General features: G+C 34.1%; 1 protein-coding gene and 1 non-coding gene across 2 annotated transcripts; one reads left to right on the top strand and one right to left on the bottom strand.

Annotated features, from left to right (window-relative positions):
• The first annotated feature begins 1,048 nt into the window (after window positions 1-1,048).
• On the top strand, window positions 1,049-5,779 carry LOC141815964 (uncharacterized). Its single transcript, XM_074703822.1, has 10 exons — window positions 1,049-1,175; window positions 1,307-1,411; window positions 2,134-2,195; window positions 2,283-2,366; window positions 2,470-2,501; window positions 2,634-2,715; window positions 2,986-3,214; window positions 3,378-3,605; window positions 4,733-5,025; window positions 5,425-5,779. The coding sequence occupies exons 1-10, from the start codon at window positions 1,152-1,154 to the stop codon at window positions 5,777-5,779; spliced, it is 1,494 nt and encodes a 497-aa protein (XP_074559923.1). The 5' UTR covers window positions 1,049-1,151.
• Window positions 5,780-6,428: 649 nt separating this feature from the next.
• TRNAE-UUC (transfer RNA glutamic acid (anticodon UUC)) lies at window positions 6,429-6,502 on the bottom strand. Its single transcript has one exon. It is a non-coding gene; the product is annotated as a tRNA-Glu (tRNA).
• Between the last annotated feature and the right edge of the window lie 3,879 nt (window positions 6,503-10,381).

Below are 10,381 nucleotides of genomic sequence, written 5' to 3'. Positions count from 1 at the left end.
CTACCGTAGGAAAAACGCTTGCCTAAAGGTGGGGCCCGCAATTTATTTTTGTAAAAGATAAAAATTTAGCATTAATTATTAGATATTCTGAGGAATTAGAATACTAAATTTAATTATAAAATTAAATGAATATTCCTTCTCATAAATTATTTGTTTCCTCTAGAAAATAATCCAATTTTGCTAACTGCATTTGCTAATTATTTAAAAAACCATTGGAACAACCTTATTCAGTAATTGTGAAACAGGTAAGGTTCTTTTTGAAATTTCAGGAAAGTTGACAAAATTTCGCATTCTATACATAGTTTGAATATTTTCACTTTAGCCCGTAAGACATAGCTAAATTGGTTACGACGAAGTGAATTTAGATAAAGTCGAACAATATCCTCCTACATTGATTTTTTTGATAAAATTGAATTATCATTTCTCGATTTACTTCTCATAAATAGTCATAAGACAACTGTATTTATTATGCCTTTTTACGTAAAAGAATATTTCCAATTTAACTCATATATGAGTAAATTATGTTTTTTTGTCCTTTATAATTTAAATTTTATTTATATAAAAATTAAAGTCCAGTCTATAAAAATATCAAATTAGCACTCCGTCCTTTTTTTTAACATAAATACACTTTTTTTTAGTACAATGCTATTAAAAAAATAATTTAATCAACTAAAATTGTTACATATTATAATAACTTTAAACAAAGTTGTTACTAATTTTGATTAAAAATATTAGAATGAAGAACTATTATATTTTTAAAAATTAGAGTTGATCTTTTATTTTATTTTATTTTTGCTTATTTTATTTTATTGTTTTTAATAATCTAGACATTGAAGTTTCATCCGATTGCTCTTTAAAGTAAATGATTTTTCTCTTATTTCACTGAATAAATTTAGACCTTTAAAAAAAATTTATTTTTATTTTTATTTTATCCAAGTTGAAATTATTGGAGGCGTAAAATGAAATGATTTTTAAAATTAGAGGGCAATAAATATAATTTCTAAACTGTAGGAGTCAATGTGGGAAAATTTGTCCGTATGATCCTCTCTGTTAGACCCAACGAAGAGACCGACAAAACCCTTTTTGATGCGATCCCTCGAGAATTTCACGCAAATCACAGTTTCTCGCCTTTGATCGTCTCCGGCCTCGGAATGGCTTCCAATGGAAGCTCCGCAGTGAGTCGCTAGCTTGAATTATAGTGTTGCCCTAAAAAATTGCTGCTGTTGCCCCTACGTATCTTTCAATCCAAATCTGGTCTGAAATGATGCCCTTGGGGCATTCTTTCTCGTGTTTTCGGTGATCATAGGGGGCAGGAAATGCGGAGAACAGCTTGGAGAAGATCAAGCGGCAGCTGACATCAGGGTCGGGGAAGTATTTGCTGCAGGGCCCTCTTTTGAAACGATCAGAGACGGTACGCCTTCTGATCTCTCGTTCTTCACAGGAATTTGGGTCTCAAGTTTCCTAGTTGTGAGATCATTACAGTAAAATTTTGAGCTTTTTGTTATATTTGCCTTTTTTTTTTGCTTATTGAAAAACGAATATGATCCTCATGGCATTACTGCTGCAAGACAAGTTAAAAAGGAAATTCGGTATATCTTTTTTATGCGCGTTGATCGGTGAAAGAATTTTCTCTCTTCAAAGGTTGCTCTTTTGAAGCGGTACATGAAACTTCAAATGCTGTATGTATGGGGAAAACAAAACTTTGCATGATCCCAATTCATTTGATTATTTTTTCTTAAAACTTGGATGATTTGATTTCAATATTTATTTATTCAAGTTTATTGGCGTGGAAATTTATGATTTTGGAGCCTTTTAGTGGATTTTAACATCCTTCCAAATGTTTGTATAGGTAGTTATAGATTTTTCATAACTTATCCTCATGTAGGTTACTAGCTTATCATTTATCTCTCTGCTGGTATATTAGCAAGCAAAAAGAAGCTTATTATGACTATCAGTTAGGGTGATGCTCTCTTTAGATAAAAAAACTACTGTTGGTCTTTCACTTAATGTACAAATAAAGCAAGGATTCCTTACCTTGTTTCCAAGCTGCATCCTGTATTCACTGTAATCCGACTTTAAAAGCTGATATGTTATGGAATTGTGAATGATCTTTGCTCGCCTTTCGTTGAACAGCTAAGGAAATGGAATGAGCGTTGGGTGATTCTCGATCCAACTACTGGGAAAATGGAATACAAGTATCATTCTATACCCACTTGTTAATGAGTCTTTATGAATTCTACTGATTAACTTGATCATAGAATTTTATGTTGATCCCGGCACAGGATTCGGAGAAATGAACCAGCTATTAAGGGAACCATCATGTTTGATTCAAACAGCATAATCACTAATTCTCCCATAAACTTCCAGTGAGAGTTCTATATGCACAGTGATATGAGTTTTCAAAAAAAAAAAAATTCTGAATGTAGTATGATTATGAATTTTTTGATGTATTCTTTTTTGTTCTTGCAGTGGATTGCCAAAATATGATGGATGCTGCTTTTGTATCCATAGTCATGTCTGCTTTATTTCTATGGATTTCAGCTTCCGTGTTCTGTAGGACTTTCAGGCAATATATTCAGTTCTATCTAGTTGAAGGTAGTGAAAATTATCTAGTTCCTGAACTAAAATAACAGATGTTGGCACACCAAAAAAAAAGGAGTATTTTTTCTGCGCAGAGACTCCTGGTGCTGCTAAGGGCTGGGTTTCCACTTTACAGTAAGCTTCTTGATTAGTTGATTTAAAGTTTTTTTTTCTTAACATAATCATTAAACTAATCAGCATATTGTTAGGTACTAAAGCATAATTTTTCAAGTGGCACTCATGTTATCATGTGGATCTGAAACTCCTAGTGTATTTGGCAGTTTTATGATCATATATAATTTAATATGGCTCAATTGTAAACATTGTTTTAATATTCTCTATTACTTTAAATGTGATTTGTATTGGCTACTGATTAGCATTCTCTTACTTTTTGTCCAATAACAGTGCCACACAGTTGGTACTGAATGCTCATAGGGAAGCAGTTAATAAATTGAGTGGCAGTGGATCGTCACAATTAGGAACGGTTGCTACTGTTGTTGCAGCGGCTAACTCAACTGCAATGGAGGCTTCAAAAGAAATTGAAACAGCCATGAAGATCTCCCTGAGAACTGCTCTGGGGTCGTTGGCTACTAAGCCAAATGATGCTCAACTAGACAATCTGACTATTATGAAGGTATTTAACATAAATGTTCAATATATCAGACCATGTGGACCGTAGAGTTTGTATCCATGCATTAGTTTTGATCATTCTCTAATGTCAGTTCGTTCATGTTTGGTTATTTGAACTCTTGCAACTCTTTTCTGTTACTATATGTTATATATTGCTAATGATGCAGGAGACTCTTAGAGTCAAGGATGAAGAACTACATCAGTTGGCTAAGGATCTTCGAGCTCGTGACTTTACAATAAAAGAAATAACAGATAAATTAGTAGAGACAGCAGAGGCTGCTGAAGCTGCTGCTTCTGCAGCTCATACAATGGATGAGGAGAGAAGACTTGCATGTGCAGAAATTGGGCGTCTAAGGAAGGATGCAGAGAAGTACCAAGGAACTATCCAGCTTAAGGTGATTCCTTCAATTTCCTAATTTTGAGGGAACATTTTAGTATTTTTTTATTTATTTCCTATAAAAGGTTAACTGAATAATTACTGGTTTGATTGATGCAATTACCTAAAGCAAAATATGCGAGTCCACAACCTGCATAGTTGCAGAGACAAAAAAAAAAAAAAGTCAGAGAAAACAATAAAGAGTAGATAAAAAGAGATAATAAGAAGAAGAAAAAAAATTGAAATCTTACATCAACATAATCATCCATCTTCTCTAAGACTGCATAACTGGAGTGGGCTGCTTTCTGCACACCTGGTGAACCAACCCTCAAAGCTTTGCACGGTGCATCAATCGAGCTCCAATACCTCCAGCAGTAAGATGTGCCACTGACATGAGTCTTCTATAATTTAGTTGAGTTTAAGCAATTTCCACTACCAGTTTAAACCTACTGTATCAATTGATCAGTTGTCTTACAGATAATTGTGAATAATATTTATCCTCTGGCCCATTCAGGATTCAAGAATATTATAATTTACATGCAATTATTCTTAGTCAAACTGGACATGGTTTTATTATAATCATCTTTTTCTCTCATGCACACACACACACACACACACATATGTTTGCTCAAGCAGATTTTTGTCTCAGCATGGTCAAGTAGATATCCTTGTTTTGAATTTCAAAAACTATCTTTGTCGTGCTGTTGCTTGACAGAGACAATTAGGGTGGGAAAATCGCTGCATAAGCAGTATCTTATTAGCTTAGAAGGATACGGGGTTGGGGGTGCGAACTAACTTAGTTGATGTGATCCTTGGAAGTTATTGCCAAGGTCTTGGACTTTGAAATCTACCTTCACTCAAATGTAAATGTTTGAGGGCTCTCATAGTTATTTTCTAAATGTAAATGTTTTTGGTTCTTGGAGACTTAAATTACATAGGCAGATTTGAGCGGAGAGAGAGGAATGAATTACCACTTTGGTTTCAATGAAAGGATCACATTGAAGTCAAATATTGAAATAGTGTGTCAGTGACATTGTTTGTTTGAGTACCATCCTTTGGCATAAGATCTATGTCGCTAGTTCTTTTGTAATTCTCTCTTCTATTTGTCTGTTTTTCATTATGATATTTTTTTTTGAATTTTTTCAGTTGAAAGAATCTGAAGAAAAGGTTAAGAACCTCTCACAGGAACGAGAGCTGCTGCTAAAGCAGAGAGAATCTGCTCTTCAGGAAACACATTTGTGGCGTTCTGAGCTTGCAAAGGCTAGGGAACGTGCTGTGGTATTAGAAGCAGCCGTTGTGAGAGCTGAAGAAAGAGCCAGAATAGCAGAGGTGGATTCTGAAGCCAGAGTAAAGGATGCTGTAGAAAAAACATTAGCAACCATAAAAGAAAAAGAGGATCTCCTGGCTCTTGTTCATAGGTTGCAATCACAAGTACAGAGGTATTACACCAATTTTTTTTTTATTCTTTAGGAGTATTTCATATTCTCCATAAATCTGGTGATTAATTGTCTTGGGTAGTGTTTTGCCTCCATGAATAAACATTCGCTTAAGATGAACAGGTTTTGTATAATGCATATTGGGGCCATTGACATACAATTTGTTTTTCTTTTTGTAGGAGGTATATCCTTATAGCTTTCTATTGAGCTTATTCTTTGTCGACAGTAAGAGGCTGTGGGAAATTATTTAGCATCTCTTCATATGTAATACACATTTATCTTATTGTGAACTAATAACTATACTAACAGATTCTTGGTTTTGTACTTGGAACACTGGTTTCTATCCCACATAATTTACAGTTTATGATCCAAAAATTGTTCGTGTGTGTTTCCCCTCTACAGACAAGGCAGCACAAAGCAGGTCTTCGAAGAGAGATCCGAGGCGCACTCCACCCCCGATGATACTCTTCCGATGACAAAGCACGTTGACTTATCAGAAGATGATGTCGATAAAGCTTGCTTAAATGATCCCAGGCCACTTCTGGCTTCTTCTGAGAGTGAAATACAACTTGGAGTAGATGGAGTCGATATCCATTCAGTTACTGATGCTAACTGGCACAGTTTCCAGTCTTCAACTGCAAGAATGGCCAATGTGCGCGAGATTTCTCCCGAAGCAGAAGGAAACAGCTTGGATATTTCTGTCGATACCACGCGGAGCGACAATTACGAACATGGTGGAAGCTCACTCCAACAGTGATCGAGTGTTGACCATGGAATTAGGCTTTTAACTTGGATTAAGAGCAAAGCTTATTTGGTTGCTATGAAAAGCTCATGAAAGAGAGATGCTATAGAACAATTAAAAAAATGATATTATAATGTTTTGTATAGAGAAATTGTAATTTGTGAAGTTTTTAGATTATCATGATTTAATAAGTCAATTTGGTGGTTAGTTTGTGAAACAAAAATTGCTTTCCATTATGATATTCAAGTATGAAAAACTGATAAGTTTGCCTGAACCATGATATGTTCCAAAGAAGCCTCATTTTTTTATTTTGTTTTTTTTATAAATGTTAAATATTTGTTTTGTCACTGATATTTAGATGTAATGAATGTGGTAACCATATTTGTCTTGAGATTAGACTTGTGAACTATTGTTTTATGCAATTACAGAAAATTGAAATTGTAAGATTATAATTATATTCATTATTTGTTGTTTTATATATGTTAGCTTTAGTTCCATTTGTTTAGAATAAGTTTCTTTTTAAAAAAAATATTTTTAGTAGTTGATAGAATATATATATATATATATATAGTTTGAGAAAAAAACTGGTATTATGGAATGGAAAATAAATAATATTAATTTATTTATATATTATTAAATTTAATAGGAAAGTAAAAAAATTATTTTCCATTGCCGGGATTTGAACCCGGGTCGCCTGGGTGAAAGCCAGGTATCCTAACCGGACTAGACGACAATGGAAGTGTTGTGAGATGCCTTCAATAATTTTATTTAATTAAATTGTTTGACTGTTTGTTAATATTAAAATCAATGGCTTGTTCAATAAAAATAATAATAATAATAAGCCAAAATCCAAAATAATCATTTTTTTGAGTATCATAATGTGTGTTGTGTGTTATATTTTTGAAAGGTATAAAAGGCCACATAGTAATTTTAACTAAAATTATTAGATGATTTTAAATTCGCTCATTTTTTAAAATATATATTTTATTTCTTGAAAATACATGCTTTTTATCAAAATTTGAGTATTTTTCGATAATAGCCAGATGGTTCTAAACAAGTCCAATTCCCAAATAAATCCTATGACCTTTAAAACTATACTATAATTTTCCATTTAAAGTTTGAGTTCTAAAAGTTCATCTAACAATTTTACTCACAATTGTTATACAAGTCTAAACTCACCCAATTTAATTTCAAAAACAAGCTTAGAATTCTAAATATTTATATTAAATTTTAATTTTAATGATAAAAAATATGATTTTAGAATCGACTACCGTTAGGCCAATTTAGACCGGGCCGGACCCGGTAACGGCTTCTTATGCCGAGCCGACCCGGTCCGGCCCGGCCGGGAGAGCAAGGAAGCCGCCGCCCGCACCGACAACGGCGATACACCGCCCTTTTTGTTTCTTGTAGCCCAAGCCATGGGAATCCATATAAATCCCAATCCCTCTCCCTCTTCCTCGCCGCTCACCTCCTCCTCCCTTGCTCCGCAATCTCTGCTCCGAAGAACGCAACTCTTTCGCCCTAAGTTCATCTCAGGTACTTCAACCACTCTGCCCTCGAATTTGCCTTGTCAGATGTCGTTTCCATGGGGAAAAAATGTGCCTTTTAGTTTAGGGTATGAGTTCTGATCAAATCCCTACCTTGTCTGTTTTTTTTTTTTTTTGGTGCATGAAGCAGTGAGATTGCTTGGATTTGGATAGATTGGTTGGATATCTCAGTGCTGTGATCTTAATGGTACGTAATGATTCCGATGTTTAGTTAATCTTTTTTAAATGCTCGTTGCAGGTTTTCCGAATTTTGCTTAGTTAGTGATATCTTGGCCTGCAAAGTTTGAAATTTTTTTTCCTTTGGTGATGAATGGTAGAGATGTTATGACAAGATATCAATTTATTTGATGAATTTTGAACTCTTTGTTTTCACGTCCCAATGAACGATGGTAAACGAAGAGGATAAAGCACATTTTCTTTTTATGATGAATAGCTTTGATTAGCTTTTTGTCTAGCTTTCGATGGATGAGTTACAAAGTATGGACATCACTTCAATATCAATGTTTCCTCTATTCCCCAAAGGAAATAAAGAGAAAAAAAAATAATATCGTTCGATTTGTCACTTTTAAGACTTGTAAAAGTTTAGATTCTATTTACCCGGAAGGAAGGATAGGGGACGACTAGTTCATGGAAATCTTTATTCATCGGCTCCAAATTTCAGTAGTAAGAAGTCTCCTTTCCTCTCAATGTGTTCACCTAGTTTTAGGCAGGTGAACACTGCGCCCATTGAAGTAGAGATGAGAATTGGTGTTATGTTGTGTTAATCAATTCATATCTTTATAAGGTGTATGAACTAAATTTTTTAAAAAGTTAGGTTATATGATATAAAGACTATATATGTTTTTTAAATAAATTATCTTTGTAAATTGGTCAATTGATATCAACCCATTTATCTGTTAGGATTATGCCATATCACTTTAGGATTTTGTCTCTACTAATTGTGTTTCAGATTAGATTAGATTGGCTCATGTATAATATTGTTGACTCTAAAAAAGGATGGAAAAAATGTTCATTTTGCCTAACATGACGAATTCTAATGTGAGAGTGGGGCATTAGCTATTGGATGAGATTGGCATCAAGTGAGGTCGTGGCGGGTAGCCAATGGGGAGGTGATACGATTACTTATGAGGCAATGTGGCAAGTTGAAGTAAGCAAGGCAATGTGGCAAGTTGTAGGCTGGGCAATGTGGTAAGGTGAGGTGGGTGTCGGAGAAGCTGAGTGTAAACTTGTGCCTTTACTTTCTCCTCTTTTCTCATCTCCTTTGTGTCGAGGTAGAGGGGGTAAGTAGGAGTGAGGACTGAGGAAGAGGAAGTAAGTAGGAACCATAATTTTTATTCCTTCTTTCTCTCATCTCTTTCCTCTCCCTCTCCTATCCTCACAGTTTTTGTACTCGAAGAATTTTAGAATTCATTAGTAAATATATCTACATTTATTATTGGAACTTTGTAGAATCCAAAGTCTCTACGATCAAATGAATTTTCTCTCATTGTTTAAGCATATACAATCTTGTATACCTTTTCATGTCATTCTCAATAATGCAACCATGATTGCTGAAACTATCCAACTCCAAATATTCAATTTTGTTTGGGAAAAAGGAGCATTAATATTGCCTTGAAGTTTCATTAACTATTAGACTGTCCTGTAGATATGACAGTATAAAATAGTCCAATACTTTACTAGTGTTCAGTACAGCTCTTTTGCTGCATTCCATTTATTTGTCTATTTGTCAACATTTGCCCTTTTTTCATTCCAATCCATTGGAGAGTTGAGGATTTTAACTTAAATAGTTGTTTTTGAGAGTGCTAATTACCATCTCCAACTTGGTCTTTCTCATGAACCAGCATTATAATAGCTATATCTGTTACTAGCATAAACTGAAGTATATGATTGATCAATAGATATCGGTGATTCTGATCCTAGTTCTCGCCTATAATGATATAAACATGGCATTTTTTACTAGTTGCTTTAGCCTTTATGGTTCAAAGATAGTTTCTTGTAGCTTAAAGAGTCGGATAAATTGAAATTGTAACATTCCAGAGTTTAGAAGTGAGATCTCTCATATTGTTTTCATGCTTAAATACCATTACAGTAAGTTATTTTCGAGAAATTTTAGGACCGTAAGTGAACTAAACGTTTGTGAACAAATTTAGTGTTCAGCTTGGTAAGAACTGGATATATCTATTCAATATACACAAGAACAATTAAATGAACAATCTTAAACAACTTATTAACTAAATGAATAAGTTTGAACATTTGTTGAGATTCTTAATATTCATAATAAAGATTGTGAATTGGTTGTGACTACAAACAAAGTTTGTGAATCATGTTTATCAACAAAGTTCTTATCAAACATGCAAATAGACAAACAAGTAGTTCTCAAAACAAACAAATAAACTTGTAATATCAAGCTCACTAATCAATCAAACAAGTTAAAAATATAAAAGTTTCAAATAAGCTTATAGCATCTAAATAAATCAAACTTAAGTCAAGCTTGAACAAAGCTCAAGTTCATAAAAAGAAATCAAATAACTATTTCGATGACTTACTTCATTTTAGGCTTGGCTTGGTTTAGGTCGGCTTGGTTTGGCTCTATTATCTTATCAAATAAGTTTGAAATAAGTTTGAGCAATACAAAGTTTGGCATGACTTGGTTTATTTACAACCTTAAGATTTAGTATTGCTGAAGATCTTAAGCATTGATAATTCCTAATTTCTTCTTTTTGAATTCCAATTTCCATCTAATAGTTAGTATCCATGATATGGTTCATTTGTGATGCTTTCATGACATCCTTTTATCACTACAGGCAACTCCTTTAATTGCAAGTCTAACAGTGGCTGCTGCTGCGATGGGAGGTCGATACATGATTCAGGCATGGCAGGCGTTTAAAGCTCGCCCTGTTGTTCCTCGAGTCTGTAGGTTCTATTCCGGCGGTTTCGAGCAGCAGATGACGAAGCGAGAAGCCTCATTGATCCTTGGCGTGAGGTATGTCCAACTTTGGTTCCTCTAACAGAATGTTGTCTGTCTCATCGGTTCCTTCTTACGCAAACTTGGACTTGGACTTGTCGCAGA

The sequence above is a fragment of the Curcuma longa genome, unplaced genomic scaffold (genome assembly GCF_044706935.1).
Source record: "Curcuma longa cultivar G26 ecotype Majalengka, Jawa Barat unplaced genomic scaffold, ITB_CL_G26_1.1 contig_13068, whole genome shotgun sequence".
Classification (NCBI taxonomy): domain Eukaryota; kingdom Viridiplantae; phylum Streptophyta; class Magnoliopsida; order Zingiberales; family Zingiberaceae; genus Curcuma; species Curcuma longa.
This window is presented reverse-complemented; position numbering and strand designations above follow the sequence as displayed.

What these genes read in the sequence shown, in the direction of transcription:
- LOC141815964 (XM_074703822.1), top strand. Translation starts at nt 1,152, where the DNA reads ATGGCTTCCAATGGAAGCTCCGCA. An exon ending in TTTTGAAACGATCAGAGACG is followed by an intron (nt 1,412 to 2,133) that starts GTACGCCTTCTG and finishes TTCGTTGAACAG; the next exon opens with CTAAGGAAATGGAATGAGCG. An exon ending in ACAATCTGACTATTATGAAG is followed by an intron (nt 3,215 to 3,377) that starts GTATTTAACATA and finishes CTAATGATGCAG; the next exon opens with GAGACTCTTAGAGTCAAGGA.